Source organism: Syngnathoides biaculeatus, chromosome 23 (genome assembly GCF_019802595.1).
Source record: "Syngnathoides biaculeatus isolate LvHL_M chromosome 23, ASM1980259v1, whole genome shotgun sequence".
In the NCBI taxonomy this organism is placed as follows: Eukaryota; Metazoa; Chordata; class Actinopteri; order Syngnathiformes; family Syngnathidae; genus Syngnathoides; species Syngnathoides biaculeatus.
Window position 1 is genome coordinate 425207 of NC_084662.1, and position 21055 is coordinate 446261.

Below are 21055 nucleotides of genomic sequence, written 5' to 3' on the forward strand. Positions count from 1 at the left end.
ACTTGAAAAAAAAAATGTAAATGATATTGAAAAAATAGCGCAACGTGGAGTACCAGAACCGGAAGAAATTAATGGAAATTTTAACCGATTTCCTAAGTCCGGTTACGGTTTCGGCTTTAAAAAAAAAAAACTGTTATAACCGGTTATTTGTAACCGGTTGCGATCCGTAGCGCAGAAGTATAAATAGAGATATTGCATGCAGTATACTATTTTTTAAATAAACCCTTCATTAGCCTGAATTTATATAATGGATGATTTTCCAAATCAGGAACGAGAAAAGCACTTGTCAATTGTGGATTTTCTTGTTGCCTCCCAGGCTCGGCTCCTGTAAATTGGGATTCACCCTGGTGGACCCGGTATCCTTCTGGTTAATGGTGGGGAGATATGCCCTGACTGTTATTTGTAGTAGTTCTCAAATACTGAGCCACCCCCCCTCCCCAGCACGATGCAGGGCGACGCAAGGGCCAGCACGTGTGATCCTAGGGAACGCTTGTTTTTCCCCTTGCGTGAATAAAGTGTGTCGCAGCTGTCAGTGTGGCCAGAGAGAATTAGCTTAATGGTAGAACAGCTGATAGATAAACTTGAAGACAAACGTTTTGTCTGAAATTTCAGGCAAATTGATGCACTTTTTACAATACAATTTTTTGTTGACTCAAAATTTCTTTGTTCGATGTTCAGCAATATTTATTCATTTTTTTATTATGTATCATGTTAATAATGATAAAGTGTAATACAAATTACTTAACATTCGTGGCCAGTGTCCCATTTTTGGGACATGATTTTCACGCATTATATCTTTCAGTATATCAAAATATTTAAGTGTTTTATTCAAACCATAATTTGGTATTAGGAGAGGATAACTCAACGGTCAAAGTAAGTTAGATTTTTGGGACGAGATTATAAATTAGTAAAGTTTTCAAATAACTTAACCATAAATGAAAAGGAAGTGTCATTTCCTTGATTGTGGACTCTTAGGAAATAATTGAGAAGCACAGCCTATGGACTAAACAGCATTTCAGAGTCCCCACCCTTTTTGGAGTCCTTGGAAAGGGTGCTGGAGAGCGTTCCCATTGAGAACTCCATAGTTCCGATGGGGGAGTTGAATGGTCATTTGGGGAAAGACAGGGGCAATGAGACGTGGAAGGGTGCGATAAGGAGGAACACGCACATCCCCAGATCTGAACCGAAGTGGTTTTCTGTCGTTGGACTTCTGTGCTCACCATGGATTATCCATAATGAACACCATATTCAAACATCAGGGTGTCCACACGTGGACTTGGTACTAGGACATCATAGGTCACAGCAGTGGTGTGACCGAAAGATGCTCAGTGCTTGTCGTGGTGACAAACCCCTAACCTGTTGCTGGACCCCAGCCTTCAAGTTGAAGGAGGATTCCGATCGGGCCTTTTAGGCCTGTGGGACTCCAGAAGGAGGTGACGTGTACCGGATGGTCAAGAAGAATTTTGTTTTGATGTTTGCTGAGGCAAAAATTCAGGCATGGGAAGAGTTTGGTGAACATATGAGTATGGTTCATTATTCTTGTTTTCTGTGATGTTTGAAGTAAATCTGATGTGCTTGCTCTGAGTGTGACCGCAAAAAAATGGCCTGAGTGCATGACACCATAGTTTGTTACAAGCTAGCAAGTTAGCTGTGTGGCAACTGTCATAGTCAAAACTCAACTCCAGAGAGGGGTGTGCGTGTCTATGCACTGCATGTCCATCCATCCACTTTTCCAGGTTGGGTCGTGGGTGCAGTAGCTTTAGCAGGGATACCCAGACTTCCCTGTCCCCAGCAACTTCATCCAGCACTTCTGGAGGGATCCCGAGGCGTTCCCAGGCCAGCCGAGAGACAATCTCTGCAGCGTGTCTTGGGTTATCCCCAGGGTCTCTTTAAGGTGATACGTGCCCAGAACACTTCACCAGGGAGGCGTCTGGGAGGCATCCAGATCAAATGCCCCAGCCACCTCATCTGGCTCCTCTCAATGTGGAGGAGCAGCGGCTCGACATTGATCCCCTCCCAGATGACCGAGCTTCTCACCCTATCTCTAAGGGAGAGCCCCAAGACCTTGTGGAGGAAACTCATTTTGGCCGCTTGTATCCAGGATCTTGTTCTTTCGCTCATGACTGACAGCTCGTGACCATAGATGAGGGTAGGAACGTAGATCAAGAAGTAAATTGAGAGGTTCACCTTTTGACTTTGCTGCTTCTACACCATATTGGAGCGATACATCACTGCAAATGCTGCACCGATCTGGCTGTCGATCTCACGCTCTATCACTCCCTCACTTGTGAATTATGACCCCCCAGATACTTGAACTCCTTTACTTGGGGCATGATCTAATCCCTGACCCGGAGAGGGCACGCCAACCTTTAATGATTGAGGACCATGGTCTCAGATTTGGAGCTGCCTAGTCTCATCCCAGCCACTTCACACTCAGGTGCAAACCGTTGAGTGTTGGGAGATCACAGCTTGAAGAAGCCAACAAAATCACATCATCTGCTAAGAGCAGCGATGCAATACTGTGGCCACCAAACCAGACACGCTCGATGCCTCAGTTGTGCCCAAAAATTCTGTCCATAAAAGTTATGAAAAAAATAAGTAAAGGGCAGCCTTGGCGAAGTCGAACTTTCACCAGAAACAAATCAGACTTGTTGTTGACAATGCAGACCAAACTCTGACACTGGCCGTACAGGGACTGAACAGCCCGTATCAGGGGGCTCGGTACTCCATACTCCCGAAGAACCCCCACAATGCTCCCAGAGGGAGACGGTCAAACGCCATCTCCAAGTAAACAAAAAAACAGACTTGTTGGGCAAACCCCCCTGCACCTTCGAGGACCCTGCCGAATGTGTCGAGCTGGTCCACTGTTCCACAGTCAGAAAGAAAACCACATTGCTCATCCTGAATCTGAGATTCGACTTCTCGACGGACCCTCCTCTCCAGCACCCCTAAATAGACCTTACCAGGTAGGCTGAGGAGTGTGATTTGCATGGAATTGGAACGCACCCTCTGGTCTCCCTTCTGAAAAAGGGGGACCACCACTCCAGTCTGCCAGTCTAGCGGCACTCTCCCCAATTGACCCCTCCGTAGAAATTGCGTAATCCGCGTCGCTGACCAATCAGAGGCCAGATATCTGCATAAACCACGCCCCTTGTTGGCGTCCGCCATTACCTCAGACACTCGCATGGTCCAGTATAGCTTTTGTTAGCGTTTTATCACGTATTTGGGTTCCCTAACAATAGATATGGTTAAGAGGTGTAGTCACGGACTTTGTAATAGTGACGACAGGTATCCTGATAGGCTAGTTGGTGGAGTTCAATTTGTACCCTTTCCAAAACCGAAGACAGAGTACGAAAAACGTCTTCGATGGATCAAACTTTGTGCAAGACCTTATGATCAACTGAATCCATCTAAAATCAACCGGAACAGATATGTTTGCACGAAGGTAAGCCCTATTTTTGGGTCTCATATAAATGAATAAGCAGTTCTTCGCTTGCATAACATTTGCCGGCTAATGAGCTAAGATAAACCAGACTTTGTTTGCACAAAGGTATGCATATATATATTATATATTTGATTTTCAATACATGTATCATATAAATGAATTAGCAGTTCTTCGCTTGCATAACATAGCTACGTGTGAATGATTGACACACTTTGATCTGTGTTGAGCGATACTTCGTGAGGACCTGACTGCAGAAACGTGTCTTTGTTGGCGGCTAGCGAGCTAAGCTAAACTGGACTAGAGAGTCCTAAAAGCCTTCGACGTGCACCGAGACACCAAGACTGAAGGAAGGATGTTTGAAGATACTAAAGTAGTGATTGTTGTACTCGGTCGGGACTTACATAGGTTCGGCACTAATTCAAGAATAATTATTGAGGGGAGTGCATGACGTTACACAAAGAAAGCGAGAGAAACAACTCGTAAATCAAGCCTTGTCTTCTTTTCCTTCATACGGCGGTTCACAAACGGCTATACAGATACACATACAGATTCTGCACACAAGTGTGATATGTAACACAAAAATAGGAAACTGTCAATGACGAATTCATCTTTGGGTTATAATATATTATATAATGTGGCTTCTCGGTCTTCCTCTGACTCCAGAAAGATCTTGCGCTAATATCAATGGTTTTTCCGTCGATATGCATGTAAATACCATTGAAATACCCCTCGCTGAAATACTTGAAGCCCTGCTGTCTGCTCTTCAACGATATTTCACTATTCGGTAAGAATGCGAGTGAAAAATCAGCTGGTAAATCGGACAATTTCGCTCTCGTCTTTTCTTCCTGCGACGCCATTTTGTCAAATGTTTGTCTGAGGTTAGCAACAGTGGAGTGACGTAACTTCAGGAGGCGTGGTTAAGTGCCCTGTACGGAGGGGTCAATTTCCATGCGATGTTGCAGAGGCGTGTCAACCAGGACAGCCCCTCAACATTCTGAGCCTTTAGGAACTCCGGGTGAATCTCATCCACCCCTGTGCCCTGCCACAGAGGACCTTTTTAACCACCTCGGTGACCTCAACCTCAGAGATAGCCACCTCAACGAGAACCCAGACTCTACTTCCTCATTGAAAGGCGTGTCGGTGAAATTGAGGAGCTCTTCGAAGTATTCTTCCCACCGACTCACAACGTCCCAAGTTGTCAGCATTGCACCATCCTCACGATAGACAGTGTTGACGGTGCACCGCTTCTGCCTCCTGAGATGGTGAATGGTGGACCAGAATTTCCTTGAAGAAGTCTCTAAGTCGTTCTCCAACTCCTCCCGTTTTTTTGCCTAAGTGACAACCAAAGTTGCATTTCGCTTAGCCAGTGGGTATTTATCAATTGCCTCGGGAGTTCCACAGACCAGGAATACCCAATAGGACTCCTTCTTCAGCTTGATTGCGTGCCTCACTGTTGGTATTCACCAATATGTTCAGGGGTTGCCGCCAAGACAGGCACCCATCACCTTACAGCCAGAGCTCCGCTCGGCCAGCTCAGCAATGAAGGCGCGGAAAATCGTCCACTCAAGACTCAATGTCCAGTTTGTTGTGGATGAACTTGACAGGCTTGAGCTCTACGTGACTGAACACCTTTGGGATGAATTTTGGTGAGGAATGAGAGCCAGGCCCTTGCGACCATCAGTGTGTGCCTTTACAAATGCGCTTCTGGAAAAATGGTCAAAAATTCCCACCAAGAAACTAAAACCTTGTGGATAGCATTCCCAGAAGAGTTGAAAGAGTTACAGCTGCAAAGAGCAGACCATCTAGAACCCGACACTAAGTCTATATTTGGACCCTTTGTATAAATCCTTTGTACGTACATACAGTACATCCACGCCCCCGTTCGAGTGAGTAAAAGATGTGATGATAAATAGGATGTCATTGATATGTGAGTCAACGCTTGTGACCAAATACTTTTGGCAAGATACTGTGTGTGGGTGTGCACGCATGTGTGTGTGTGGAGCTTTGTATGGTCTCTATATATCAATGTTCAATGCCCCCCAAAACAGCAACAATGTGTGTTCGTGGGACTGTGTTTCTGTGTACCTGTTTAGTCTCTCAAGAACAGAGTCATCTGCCAAGGAGATCTCATCCATGAGGAACACTCCACCCTTTTTCATGGCCAAAACCAAGGGCCCATCATGCCAATGAAAGAGCTCACATTTATCACCATCAGCCTGTAACATAAATGGGTTGTTAGGATATGTGCTGACATTTCAAATCTGTTTTAATATTCATATCTTATGAAGTGATAATCCACACAGTGATTATGTAATATGTCTCCTGCGTATAACCATGGTCAGCAACTATCATCAAGAGTGTCCATTTGCAAGCATTCTAAACTACAATAAATCATAATAGCCTAAAAGTAAGTAAACGTTCAAATTTAAATTTGATATTACAGAATGAATGGGAGAATATTTTTTAGATTATAAAATCATTGTTACATTTTTTCCTGACAGTAAAATTAATGAATTTGAAGGAAACAAAATGAGAATTTTTAAATTGAGCTGACCAGGAGGTAATATTTTATATACAGTGGTAACTCTACTTTTGAATTTAAAAAAAAAAAAAAAAGGCTTACAAAACATCTTGGAAAAATCTTGTCTTGTTACAAAGGAAATTCAGAATATGAAAGGAAAAAAATAGTTGCTGGAGTGGCAGCGCCCCCCAAAATTCCACTGTTAACATCCTGAATATTAGTTTGTGCAGCTACACCATTGGATATCGCTGTAGCGTCTTCCTGGCATCTAATTGGTTGGGAGGGACGTCAATCTTTATCAATTACTGTATGCACTGTGTTCCCCCTGGACACTCGACTGTCATCAAATCATGCCAGCACACATTAGAAAAGCACGTTACGCGAGTTTTTTTTTTTTTTGCACCATGGGTCCCAAGAAACCTTAGTGGAAATAAGTGGTGAGCATGCGTACATTTTCTCTCAGCTGTCAAAAGTTTGCCTCCTCCTCCATCCTGTATGATGCCTTTTGCTCGTCACTCACCCTTCTCTTCAGATTGTCATCCAATGTCAAAGCTAAATGAACTTAATTTGTAACATTTTTTACATTGTGTACTTTGAATGCTTATTTTTGGCAGTGGGAGGAGGGGGGGGGTGAGTGGCTCGGAATTGATTCGGCATTTTACATGTAAAATGCGCTTCGACTTGAAAAATTCACGTTACGAATCGACTTCCGGAACAGATTGATCTCGTAAGTAGAGGTACCGCTGTGTATATCCAATAATCCAACATGCAGGGTATTTTCAGTTAAATAAGAAATCAAGTAAAAAAACCTACAAGGAGAGAGAAAGTTATTTCATCTAATATCTATAAACTTATATATGAGCTATCTTAAATACTCCACATCAGCACCTGAGGGGAATGTCTGACAGGTCGCAGTCCACCGAGGAAGTCAGTTGTTTCCATGTGTAGGTGGCAGGTAACATAGAAAAGCCTCTTCCCAGTTAAGGCAGCAAACAGCTGGCATATTGTAGTCTTTCCACACCTGAGAAAATTGTGGGGCAGCGGTTTCGTTTGTATGTGTGTGTTAGTGTGTGGGGTTAATAGGAAGAGAATGAGACATTACCATGACTTCCACAAATACTACGGAATCTCAGTTCACAGACAACCCTCTATGTATTTCTTTCAGCTTGTTCCGTGAGGCGTCGCCATCAAAAATGTTTCGGAACAATATTTTCAATGAAAACGCTGTTCACAAATTATGCTACTGACGAGTGGTGCGGTAGAATTTTTAAAGCCCAACGGACACCAAAAGCATGATTTTTAGTATGTTTTTAATTTTAAAAAATTAATCCAGAATGGACCCATCCGTTTTTTCCCACCACACAACATGATTTTGATGTATATGGCTTTTTGAAACTCCCGCCATTAAAATCCTCCAAGGGATTTGTTTTGGAGAAGTAGTAGGAAGTAACGTTATTTGCAGACGCCCACTCAGGTGGGTTTGTGTTTATACCAGTTTTAGGATTTTAGATTTAGATTTTAGGATTTATTTTTAGTTTTTTTTTTTTTTTTTCCAAGGGATGTCAGTTGGGCTTTAATGTCTAATACTTAATAACCTATAAGTTGATGTGTTAGTATAACCTCTGTTCTCATGAACAATCACAGTACAAGCAATAAAAGTGTCTCTATTGCACGTTAGTCAACTGGTGACGGGAGCTGCTGAGCCGGCACATTGATGAAGGGATGGCCAGGATCCCTCTACCCAAAAAGGGGGGCCAAGCCATTGCGCTCACCACCAGGTGGTGATCACATGACAGCTTCGCCCATCTCTTCCCCTGAGGCACAAGTCCAATGACATGATCACAAAGGTGATCATAGAATGGTGACGTAGGATGTCCTGGTGCTAAGTTCACATGTGGATACCCTGATGCTTGATTATGGTGTTTGTTATGGACACTCAATGGTGAGCAGAATGGTCAAATCACAGAACACCACTCTGATTCGGATCGGGGGGGGGGGCATTCCTCCCCTTCCAGGTCTCATTCACATTGCCCATTTGAGCAGTGGAGTCCCCCAGAAAAAAAATGGAGTCCCCAGGGCTAACGCTCTCCAGCACACCTTTCAAGGATTCCAAAAAGGGTGTGTACTCTGAACTGGTGTTGGTGCAGAGGCACACACCACAGTCAGGACTCTTCCCCCACCTGAAGGCTGGGCTCCCCTTTCCGGTAAAGTAAACCAAAGCAAACTTATTCGTATAGCGCATTTCATACATAAGGTAACTCAATGTGCTTGAGAGGATTTAAAGTATTGGAATACAAAGATATAAAAAGATGTGTAAATGAAAAGTACAATTAAAACACCATACAGTGGAATAAATATAATTAAAGAGTGGAAGCACAATAAAAAGCATGAGAAAAAAAATGACTTGGATTCGAAAACATTCACACTTACGGCTGAAGTCACCTTTCTTGAATACTTCTTTCATTTATGTGCAGCATTATAGCTAAAAGCTCCTTCACCATGGTTGCTTTGGACTCTGTGCTGCATGATTTTGCTTGAGTCAGTGGATTTCGGAGCCCGACTGGGTTTGTATTCCATAAGCATTTCAGACAAACCCTTTAGTGAGTTATAGTAAGTAGCAGAACTTTAAAATCTATTCTAAAGCTTACTGGAAGCCAGTGTAAAGACTTCAGAATTGTAGTTTACCTACTCTACCCCTAACCCTATGCTCTGAACTCTTTATTCTGGTAGGAATCCGAGCTGAAGCATTGTGAATGAGCTACAGTTGTTTCATGCTCTTTTTGGGGAGTCCAGTCAGAAAACCATTTCAATAGTCAAGTCTACTTGAGTTAAAAGCATGGATGAGCTTTACCTCGTTTGCTTGACACATGCAAGCATTCACTCTAGATATGTTCTTTAGATAGTAAAAGGTTTGATATGACTGTTGAAATTCAGGTTGGAATCTATCAGAACACCAAGGTTTCTGACTTGGTCTTTGGTTTTTAAAGATAGTGAGCCCTAGTATTTACGAACAGCAATCTTCATTTCTTTATCAATTTTGTTTTCATCTAGTTGAAGAAAACTTTGGTTCATCCTGGCATCTGCTTTAGAAAGTGAATCCTATCGTACAGGTGCTGAGCTGAGTTGCAGTCGGTATACCCACACCTGCTTGGCGCCTCTCACCATGGGCACAGGGTTCTGACCGAAAAAATGTAAGGGATTTTTAGGGGCATTCTTAGGGCCTGACACGAAAAATTTAGGGCCGACACGGAAAAAATTTAGGGCCATCGTGGGAAATCAAGAGTCAGGAAAAAAGACTGACCCAATGGTTCATCAAATGTTCCAATACCTCAGTATCTGTGACAGTGATAACCTGTCGCCCCTTGTGGTAGTTCTCATTGACCATTGTCAATGTATTCACATAACAGTCTACAGAAAACAGATTCTAACTACAATTGCAACTATATACACAGATGTCTTCTACTGATGTCTGTCTCAGCACCCCTACGAGTCTTGCTCCTTGAGCCTTCCCAAAGCCTCCTCTATTTGTTGCTGCAGAGGTGCCAAAGTGGCTCTCTTGTCCATTGCTCTGCCTCTGAGTGCATTGGCCTCAGTGATAAACCTCAGATTCCTCTTTTCTTCTGCCTCCTCACACAGCCCGTCAGCCTTCTCAATAAGCGTAGCTATGTCAGTCTCTATTCTGGCTTTTTTGGCTTTGATGCAGTCGAGATGAAAAGTGGGCAGCGATGCCAAATGTAGCCAGGTACGAAGTCTTCCTTTCCCCACAGTGGTAGTTTTTTGGAATGTCTCTGTCTGGGAACATGACTGCAAACACTTTCGAATTATTTTCACAAGATTTGTAACTGTAATGGCTGCAGATCACTTTTAAAGTCCACACGATCTCTGCCTTTAACGAGTCCGTCTTCGTGTATTGAACTACGTTCATAAAGCCTGACTTCTGGCTGATTGAAGTCAATGACTGGACAACTATAGGTGCGCATCCACTGCCAATACCACTGCCTGAAGTTGATGCTTCACTATCTTGATATTTTAGAAACAGATTCATACCAACGGAAGATGAGAGAGTCTTCGCCAAATCAGCGTGTCTCATGTTTTTCTGGTGTGACTCCAGCGCTTTGACGCCCATCTTTTTAAGCTCGTAACTCTGCTTGCACAGATGGCAGTAAAACATGTGCCGATCTTTTGGATCTCGACGAACCCAAATCCCAAACTCCTTACTTTCAACCCAAGCATATTGAAAAATGCACTTCCCCATGATACAAGTTGGATCGATGAAAGAACTATGCTACGTCGTAACAAAGACGAAGTGAAATGCCTACTCACGGAAACAAATAATGGGATATCGACAAGTTGGCGACAAGTTGGCGACTAGTTGTCAACACGGTGACTTCCGTTGACAATTTCCGGCTGTTATGGACGCCAGACGGATCGCAAATTTTTTTTTTTTTTTAAATAATTTTTTTTTTTAGGGAGAATTTTGCCGGTAGAGGTCCTCCCCTTGATTTTTTTTGTAGTTTAAGGCCTTTTTAGGGGCTTAACCGGTTTTCGCGGATTTTTAGGAGCCCCGATATGCGCCTTCGAAAATTTTGGGTTTTTTAGGGACTTTTAGGGCCACGTGCGAACCCTGGGGCAACTCCAGAGTCAAAAAGAGTCTACCGCATTTTTAGAGGACTGGTACCAGAGCTTAAGCCATGTGTGGAGGTGACCATGACTTTATCTAGTCGAAACTTCTCAACTTCACACACCAGCTTGGGGTCCTTCCTTGTCAGAGGTGACAATCCACATCTCTCGAGCCAGTCCCTGCATCCCTTTTTTCAAGCTCGTTGTGTCTGAACATTTGTATACTTAACATAAGATTTAGGAACAATCATTGTACAGATGCAACACCTTACCCGGTGTCACCAACAAGCAGCACAGACTCCCCAAAGCGAAGTGCTCGTCCGACTAGCACAGCTAGCCTCCTCATGCTGCGTGTCCATACAATATGGTGAAAATTCTCTGGAACTCCAGCAATAGTATCAACTAAGGGACCTGTCAATTGGGACATGGACAAGTGTTTAACAATATGGCTTGCAGCGACAGGTTTAATGTTTTTGACCAGCATAGATACAATATATTACAGCGCAAGTAGTTAAGGCTTTCATTATGTTGTTATATCAATGACTTCATTTTGTGAAACTACTCACTAAACTCGTTGTTGACCTGTTTCAGAGAGAACAGGTTTTCGGGGCTTACGGTCCTCTTAAAGTGCCTCTCCAGGATGGACAGGATCGTGGCTTCCTCCTCAGGCTTTCTAACACGTCCTGCCAGCAACATGTATCCTGATCAACAAAGAATTTGAATTTTGAATGAATAATCAACAGATGAACACCACAGACATTTTTACAAGGCTTTTACCGTCATCAGCCAAATGCTGAAGCCAGTCCTTAGAGACTTCAGTCTGCTCTTCTATTCTGTACCGCTCTGCCCAGCGGAACAAATCCCGGAGGGTAATGAAGCCATGTTTGCCTGCAAACACAGAGGAGCCTCTGCGCAATGACTGTGAAGGAAGAACATATGATAAGAGTATATCATTGCAACGATAGTTACTGTGAGAATTGTTTTATCATGCGTTTGTTTCTGTTAGTCTTAGTCTGAATTATTCTCTTTTTGAGCTGCGTGGGTGTCTTAGAATGTGACCCTGAACACTGGGAAGCGATGTCTCCATCTTGACTGACCTCAGCGTGTTTCCATGTGGGCCTTGAGCAGATACTCCTCAACACTAGGAGGAGATATCCTCTTTCTACCGCAAGAGGATACCCCCAAATGCCATAAACATGTCTAAACAATGCCCTGCTTTTTCTCTTGTGGGTTTAACAGGACACTCTTGCAGCCTTTAAGAAACTTGTACCCAAGTGTTTAAGTGCTATTGCCTTCTGTGTCAGCATTTTCACAGTGTGAGCTTGTAACCATGTAACCCTTTAACCTGAGAAAGCAATAAAAAAAGAGCAGACAGGGGCTACCACTTTGGCAGTCTGAGGGAGCGCAATGATGCATTGGGTCTCCCTGTTGTCCCTCGTGAGAAACACAATCTTGGTTGGTTTGACTTCACTCTCTGCAGTCCTCGGGCTCATCTTAACTGTTTTTCTAGGAACATCTCTGACAAGAGAGCATCCAGGAAAGGAACTTTGAGGGACAGAAGGTGGTGGACTTTCCAAAAAGGATGGAAATGGCAGGAGTGACACTTTTTATCCCCCAGAGGAGGCAGGAACATATAGTGACCTACAAGAACGACGGTAGAAGCAGCAGGGGGATCATATTTTGTGCAGACGATGTAATCTGAAGGAGGTTACTGACTATAAGGTAGTGATAGGGGAGAGATTAGCCCGACAGCATTGGATGGTGGTGTGTAGGATGACTCTGGTAGTGGGTAGAAGGATTAAGAGGAGGTTAGAAAGGCACTAAAAGAGGACAAAAGATGGAAAAGCAGTTGGTGTTGATGGCATATCGGTGGAGGTATGGAAGCAATTTGTAGAGGTGGCTGGGGACCAATTTATGACCAACTTATTCAACAGAATATTAGCAAGCGAGAAGATGGCCGAAGAATGGAGGAAAAGTGTGCTCGTTCACATTTTTAAGAACAAAGGCGATTTGCAGAGCTGTGGGAAGTATAGAGGAATAAAGTTGATGAGCCACACAATGAAATTATGTACTTCCTGCCATCTAATAGAAGAGGATTTTTTTGCTGTCTGTCAGTCATTGTGCATCACTGGCATAGATAAAAAGATACATTATTTCTTGGAATAAATGTTTTTTTAGCAATTACATAAAATTGTATAACTTCCCACGGCACACCTGAAGAGCGCTCATGGCACACAAATGTACCCTGGCACACTGTTTGGGAATCACTGCTGTCGTGAACATGAGCTATCCCACGAATAACATTTGCCCCCTCAAAAAAACATACCTGGAGATCTGTCATAACTTGGACTAGTTTGCTGCAGTACGATAGAGGCATGCTGCACCTCTTATGGAGGATGGTCTCCAGCTCTTGGCTGGGTAGTGCATCAAAGTGCAGCTCCACAAAGCGGTTCCTGAATGCCCTGGACAGAACCTGTGGGTAAAGGAGAATGTACATGAAAAAAATATTTGCTTTTAAATTAAGTTTTAAAAAATGTTTGACATTTAAATTTATGTTCATGTCCTTGTGAACATATGTGATATATCAATTCATGTTTTTGAGGAAAAAAAACATTTGAAAATGAAAACTCTGAGAACCTGGAAAATAAAAGTGAAAGAAAAAGTCAAATCTAAATCTACAACTGGTCAGGAGCTTAATTGATTAAAAATTTGAGGAGTTGATGAATAGATCACTGACTGCTGATTACTCAAGAATGGAAAAACCAACAGGAGAATATTTTTCCCCCACTCTGTTCAATGTCATTTGCATAATCTGTCAACCTTGAAATAAAATCTGTAAAATTGCTCTAAAACCCCGGGCAAAATCGGTTTCCCTCTTTTAGAAAAGGCTGAAAATGAGTTCAGAAGGAGCCTGGGCAAGTATTTCCAAGAAATACTGCTAAAGTAATGCCATCATATCTGCACTCTCCCTTTGATAGCCAAGATTGTTGAGAAAGTTTTTCATCAAATCAGCAATTTATTGAATTTAAATCAATCAGGTTTCTGAATTAATCATATTACAGAATTTGCTCTTAAAGTGCAAAATGACATAGGGTTGAATACTAAGGTGTCCATTTTGGTCTTTGATCTCATTACAGCTTTTGAGACAGTAGATCATCAACCGCTGAACAGGTTGGAAACTTGGGTAGAACTAAATTTATCTCTGTGATCAAATAGTCAAATGGAGCGTAGCACCCGTCCAAGATAAACATAGTGAAGAAGCATTTAGCTATTATACGCTGCAGAGGCGATGTCAGCCCCAAGTCTGAATGTTTTTAAATCGAGGCTGAAAACTTTTGTTTGGTTTTTAGAGTATTTCCACTGTTATTATTTCTTACTACATATGCTATTAATTGTAATTTTACTTTTTTAATATTTAGGATTTTCTTTCCCAATTTTTAATTATTAATTTCCTTGCATTCAAATCCTTTTAGTCATATAAAGCATAGTGTTTTGTGTAAGAAATAAATTTTGCTTTGTCATGCTTAATGATGTGATCATTTATGTTTTGTCTTGATAATGGTAACGTGCTTCTTTCTGGTCTTCCGCTGTGAAGTATTAAAAGAAGGCAGTTAGTACAAAGCCCTGCAGCAAGATTTTTGACAAGGTAAAAAGGTTTCATTTAAAAAATATACAGTAATACCTCGCTACTTGGGGCTTTATTTATTGCGGCCTCAGTGGGTCGCTGTTTGTTTTCAACACCTTCCCACCAAAAAAAAAGCCAGATTGGCATACAGTATTGCGGGAAGACTCATTGATACAAAGCACGTGAGTGGTCCGCGGCAGGACATCGACCCATGAGAGCATGTGTGAATTTATCTCGTGAGCTGATTGGCTGCTCATCATCGAAGCCTCACCAAGCAACTTCCATCCAACCCTCTCCTTTGTACCATTTTCTACTGTGTTGACTGTATACAAAATAACTTCTTGTGTTCACAATGCCACCAAAGCAGTGTGCTGATGCAAAAGCTTCATCTGAAGCGCCCAAGAAGGAGAGGAAGATGATGATCGGCAAAAAAGTAAAACTTTTGGATATGATCTAAGATGGCAGAAATTATGCTTTTGTGGTGTCATTACGGCATGAATGAATCACAAAGATGTAGTAAACAGCCATAAAACCACTTCAATAACTTTTAATAAGGAAGCAAAATGTGTGGTGATGCCGCAAAATAAAAGCATTGCTCGGAATGGAAGCTGCGTTACTTCTGTGGAGAACAAATTGCATAAAAATGGCCCGTTAACGATGGAGAGGAAGAGGAAGATGAGGATCAGCAGAAGTTACGCTTTTGTAGCACCATTATGGTGTGAATGAATCAACTGTGCGCAAAATAAAGAGGGATATGGTAACCATCGTTATAACTGTTTCAACAACTTTCAATAAATTAGCGAATTGTGTGGTGACTCCGCAAAAAAAAAAAAAAAAAAAAAAAAAAAAAAAAAAGATTGTTCGAATGGAAGCTGCATTCACTTTGTGGACAGCGATTTGCAGAAAAACGGCCCGGTGACCATGATGAAGAGGCTGCCAAACCTAAAGGAGGGATTCACCCACTCAAGGACAAGGCTTTTAGGTTCTCATAGGTTGGTTTGAAAAATTTCAAAAGCATTCCGCACTCAAAAGCGTGCCTCTGTATGTGAGGCTTCCTTTGGCGGCAACAAAGCTGCTCATCATAATGTGAAGGAAGAATTTGCACAAGACATTGACAACAATATGGTATGAGCTGTTGCGTTCAGCAATTGTGTTGATGGGGTTATGGTCCTTGTTCAGGGGAATTTTCAAGCAAAAAGAAAAACAAATAACACCATGTTCATCTCGAATATAAAATCCTGGTACACAGTCAGCACTCTTGAATTAATTGTACATGAAGTTATCCCATATTTGCTCTCTTGTTTTGCTTTTAATGCTTGTTGCTATACGTGCTTAAACAATGTGATGCAACAAAAGAAGGGACATTGGTGGAACGGAGAGGAAATAACCACGGTGAGACGGGAGGGGACATGAAAACGATGAGACTGAGGTTACGTCGCAGGGGTGCGTCGGGAACGTTCTGCGCTCTATAGGATAAGGCGCATTTGCTTTATCTGTCACTTTGTTATAATTTTTGTCTCAAGTATGCAAAGGATTAATACTGTACTGTTGACATTTTTAACCATTCGGGCAGTCTCCCCCCACACGCACACACAAAAAAAAAAACATCTAAAAGGTACATCGCCAGCACCTCCTTTAGAAGTCTCCAAGTGATGAATTGGATACAATACAGTAACAACACAATAAGTGTTTCATAATTTATATTACACATCTAAAATATGGTATATTTATAAGGTTTTATACTAAATACCTCTTTTTGTCTCAAATATGCAAAGGATAAAAACTGTTTACATATGTTAAAAGATGTGGTCCACACAAACATCCCCATTACTTCAGTTTTTCACTTTTCATTGGTGGTCCTGGTCCCAATTCAAAATGGAAAAAAATGGATGACTGTACTGGCCAACTTGCTTTCTCCCAAGTTCACCTGAGATGTAGTATTAAGGTTTTGTTACCGATAGGATTAGGCAATATTGCTGAAGAATGTATCACAATAAGTACTGTATTTCAAGAGTCCGTGGAGATATACATTGCATTTTTTTACATACTCAAAATAATGATACAGAAAATAAGAATGGTGAATTTTAACTATTTTAATGGTGAATGTTATCTCCAGACCAGTCCAATTTTGGGACACACTAGATCAGGTGTGTCAAACATACGGCCCGCGGGCCGGATCCGGCCCGTCTGGTGGTTTGGTACGGCCCGGGGAAGAAAGCTGCATTGTATGAAAAAAATCTGAATTTTCTTTAAAATTTGTAGTTCTTGTATTATCCGCTAGGGGGCGCAGTGTTTTAGTACGTGCAGACATGAAAGCAACACTGCGGCGGAACTAGGACCACCTTGACCTGGTAAAATTGAACGTCTGTACAGCGTCTATTGGCGACAATTGCATTATCTACTTTTCCGTTTGCCTCGCACCCTCATCAGCAAAATGTCTTTGTCAAAAAGGAGAAAAGTAGACAGAGTGTCGGACTTTTCAAGAAAAATGGACATGTTCTTATATGTTCACGGAGCTGAATGGGAAACCCGTGTGCCTGGTGTGCCAGCAGCAAGTTTCGGTGCTTAAAGAATACAATATTCGGCGCCATTACGAAACCCAGCATGGTGAAAAATACAACAGTTTGCATGGAGAATTGAGAAAACAGAAGGTAAATGAAATGATGGCGCGTCTCAAGAAACAGCAATCTGTTTTCACCCGGAGCCGAGAAGCCAGTGATGCTGCGGTGAAAGCCAGCTACCTAATTGCGAGCCAAATAGCAATGGGATCAAAGCCGTACAGTGATGGAGAGTTCATCAAAAACTGCTTGCTGACGGCTGCTGAAATTGTGTGTCCTGAGAAGCGACATGCTTTCGCCAATATAAGCTTGACAAGAAATACCGTGGCAGACAGGATTTCGGAACTCTGCAGATTTGGACCACCAACTAAAACGCAAAGTGGGGTCATTTGTAGCATTTTCTGTTGCGATTGATGAGAGTACTGATATCACGGACGTCGCTCAACTGGCCATATTCATTCGTGGAGTTGACAAGACTTTGAATGTCACAGAGGAGTTTCTCGAGCTGGTGCCGATGATCGACACCACAACAGCTGAGGACATTTTCAGCTCCGTCGTTGGAGCGCTGGACAGAGTCGGAGCGGACTGGTCACGCGCCGTAAGACTGGCTACTGATGGTGCGCTGTCAATGATCGGTAAAAAGGCAGGTGTTGTGACAAAGTTCAGAGATAAAGTACAAGCCGCAAATGGGGGAGGTCATTTTTGGACATTTCATTGCATTTTGCATCAGGAGGCATTATGCAGCAAATCGCTAAGAATGGATCACGTCATGGAGGTGGTTGTCCGAACTGTTAATTTCATCCGAGCCAGAGGTCTCAATCATCGTCAATTTGACAGCTTTCTCAGTGACTGTAACATCATCCACGGTGTGCCTTATCACACGAACGTACGATGGTTAAGCAGAGGTGCTGTGCTAAAGCGCTTCTTTGATTTACGTGATGAAATCGGACAATTCATGGAGAAAAAAGGTAAACCTGTTAAGGAATTACAGTGCCATCTGTGGCTGCAGGACCTTGCGTTTATGGTTGACATCACTGAGCACTTGAATATTCTTAAAATGTTGCAGGCACGCAAAAAAATCGTAACACAGTATTATGACAGCATACGTGCATTCAAGTTAAAGCTCGGGTTATGGGAGACGCAGGTGGCAAGCGGTGACCCTGCTCATTTTCCCTGTTTGAAAGATATGTGCGCAGCAAGCATTAATTCTGACGTGAAACGGTACAAAGAGAAGATTTCAGGGCTGTTGATGGAGTTTGAGAAAAGATTTCAGGTTTTTAGCGAACTCGAAACAGATTTAGCAGTTTTTCGCTTACCATTCACAGTCAAAGCTTCTGATTTGCCCGTTGCCATGCAACTTGAAATCATTGATTTGCAGTGTGATGTAGAACTGAAGGACAGATTTGCCTCTGTAAGCTTGGACACATTTTACAAGTACCTCCTACCAGGCCGCTCCCGCATTGACAGCACTAGCTGCTAAAACATTGTCCATGTTTGGGACAACCTACCTTTGTGAGCAAGTTTTCTCACTAATGAACGTTTAATAAAACAAAGCTGCGCTCAAAGCTCACTCATAAGCATTTGAATGAGATTCTGAAATTGGCTGCTTCTCAGGACATGATGCCTCATATTGATGCACTTGTGCAGGATAAACGATGTCAAGTTTCAAGGGCAAATTCCAAGCAAGACGAATAATTGCTGTGAAAGTTATTCATTTGTTCAAATTGCTTTCCAGATGTTGAAAAACAGTGTTTTTAAGTTCCACAAGGCTGGTAGTAAATGTTTTTGGAACATTGTTACTATTTCTGTGATCAGTTTTATGTACAACACACTTAAATATATGTTTAACTGTGTAAAAGTGTTGTTAAAATTGCACATACTTTATGTTCTTATGTTATTCTCTTGTTCATAATATATTGTTCATAATTCTGCTAATAAACATTTTGATAATTTACTCATTCTTTGCACTAATTATTAGTATTAGTGCCTAATACAAAGGAAAAAAGTGGGCTTACTGTTAGTTCTATGTAATTTTGCAATGAGTTTACTGGTCCGGCCCGCTTGATCTCAAATTAAGCTGTATTCGGCCCGCAGACCAAAGGGAGTTTGACACCCCTCCACTAGATAACTCCACACGGTGATGCAGCTGTAAAGTGTTGGCCTCACAGTTGTGAGGAGGCGGGGTTCAATCCCCACCCTGCCTGTGTGGAGTTTGCATTTGCTCCCCGTGACTCCGTGGGTTTTCTCCAGGCATTCCAGTTTCCTCCCACATTGTCATGGTCCTGCCGGTCCCAGCCCTGGCAGTGCAGGTCCCCTATATACCTGCGCCTCATCAGGGATAATTAACCCTAGTATATATAGGACCTAGCAGACAGTCTGGCTTTGCCAGATCGTTGCCATCCATGCCTCATTCCCACACTTCCTTGTTCCTGATCGTGGGGCTTTCACCGCAGATCTGCAGTCACCTCATTGCAGTGGAATTGCCTGCCTCCCTGGATTCGCTCACCGCTCTGTCAAGATCGACCAGAGGCTAGCGATCCAGGGACAAATGGACGCGCTACTAGGAGAGTAAGGCGCGTCCGCCCCACTGGTTCCCCTTCTGCTGAAGCCCACAACCGTGATGGAGCCTATGCAGGTTGAGGGGCTCAATGGTCCGGTAAAGGAACAACTGCGACGCCGCCGAGAGGGGCGATGCTTCTACTGCGGACAGCTGGGCCACTTAATAGTCCACTGTCCGGTCAGGCCCAAGCCCTCCGCTCTCAAGATTACGACTCCGGTGAGTGTGAATTACACCGCGGCGGGATCAAATCGAGCACTGCTTTAAGTCACCTTCAGCACAGCGGGTTGTACTTGTTCTGCTACAGCCTTTATTGACTCGGGATCAGACGCCAATCTGATTAATCCATGGGTAGTTGTTGGCTTTGAGCGCAGTGACCTTCCAGACGCAATGGTTCCGCAACGCATACGCGGCTAATGGTATGTTCCTATGCCGAGTAACTCACCGTATAAAATCTGGATGGCTGGATGGAAGGATGACATTTCCTGACGCTCACACTGAGAAGATAAGTTTACACGTATTTAACTCGGGGAGGAGCGATGTCATCCTGGGCAGTCCCTGGCGTAAAAGACAACCCACACATTGACTGGACAACGAGTCAAATCAGGGCATGGGGCGATGAATGCAGTAAGGCATGCTTCGGGGCTGTAAAAGAGGAATTTACAGATCGCGCCAGTCGACTTACAGGAGTCGAAGTCTGTACCGAAACTATCAACAGTTCCGTCCTCTTATTGGGACTTTAAAGAAGTATTTTCAGAGGCAAACGCCATGTCCCTTCCGCCACACCACCCGTACAATTGTACTATCGAGTTGTTGCCTACACCTTACCCCCTCGAGGGAGGCTCTTTTCATCAACAGGCCCGGAACACTAAGCCATGAAAGAATACGTGGAGGAGTCGCTGGTGGCAGGACTCATCAGTCCATCCTCGTTACCGGCTGGAGCAGGATTCTTCTTCGTAAAGAAGGACATCTCGTTATAGCCCTATATTGATTATCGGGGACTTAACGACATCACCATCAAGAACACGTACCCTTTTCCCCTGAAAGCCACCGCATTCGAGCTGCTACAAGGGGCCCGGATCTTCACCAAGTTGGATTTACGAAATGTGCACCATCTGGTACGCATCAGAGAAGGGGACGAGTGGAAGACTGCCTTTAATACACAAACAGGCCACTATGAGTACGTGGTGATGCCGTTTGGTGTGACTAATGAATTTTCAGAATTTTATTAATGATGTGCTACGGGAGAGACTGAACAAGAATGTGTTTGTCTACCTCGACAACATTTTGATCTTTTCTCCGGACAAACCTTCCCACATCGAGCGAGTCAGACAACCTGTATGTCAAGATGGAAAAGTACGAGTTTCACCGACCTTCCGTCACATGACTGGGATTCATCTTGGCCAAGGGACAGATTCGCATGGATCCAAGTAAAGTCGACTCTGTCCTCCAATGGCCCACTCCCACCAATCGCAGGGAGGTGCAGAGATTCATCGGATTTGCTAATTTCTACCGCTAGTACATCAGGAACTTCAGCTCCATAGCTGCCTGTTGCACGCCCACACTTCACCACACAATTCATTTGAGTGGGATGTGACCTGCCAGGAGGCCTTTGATAGACTTAGGTCGAGTTTCAACACAGCTCCAGTCCTCATCTTGCCATATCCAGAGAGGCAGTTTGTGGTAGTAGTATATGCATCGGACTCGGGAATGGGAGTTTCCATTGGGC

The 21055-nt window shown here is 43.1% G+C and overlaps 1 protein-coding gene across 5 annotated transcripts in view; it reads right to left on the bottom strand.

Moving 5' to 3' along the window:
- The window catches only part of mdn1 (midasin AAA ATPase 1), a 326227-nt gene that overhangs the window by 197294 nt on the left and 107878 nt on the right, over positions 1 to 21055 (bottom strand). For all 5 annotated transcript variants that reach the window (XM_061812802.1, XM_061812803.1, XM_061812800.1 and 2 more), the window contains exons 27-32: positions 12913 to 13059; positions 11364 to 11505; positions 11153 to 11287; positions 10859 to 10997; positions 6855 to 6987; positions 5531 to 5661 (exon numbers count right to left, since the gene is read on the bottom strand). In XM_061812802.1, the coding sequence (XP_061668786.1) occupies positions 5531 to 5661; positions 6855 to 6987; positions 10859 to 10997; positions 11153 to 11287; positions 11364 to 11505; positions 12913 to 13059 (827 nt within the window). The remainder of the gene's footprint in view (positions 1 to 5530; positions 5662 to 6854; positions 6988 to 10858; positions 10998 to 11152; positions 11288 to 11363; positions 11506 to 12912; positions 13060 to 21055) is intronic.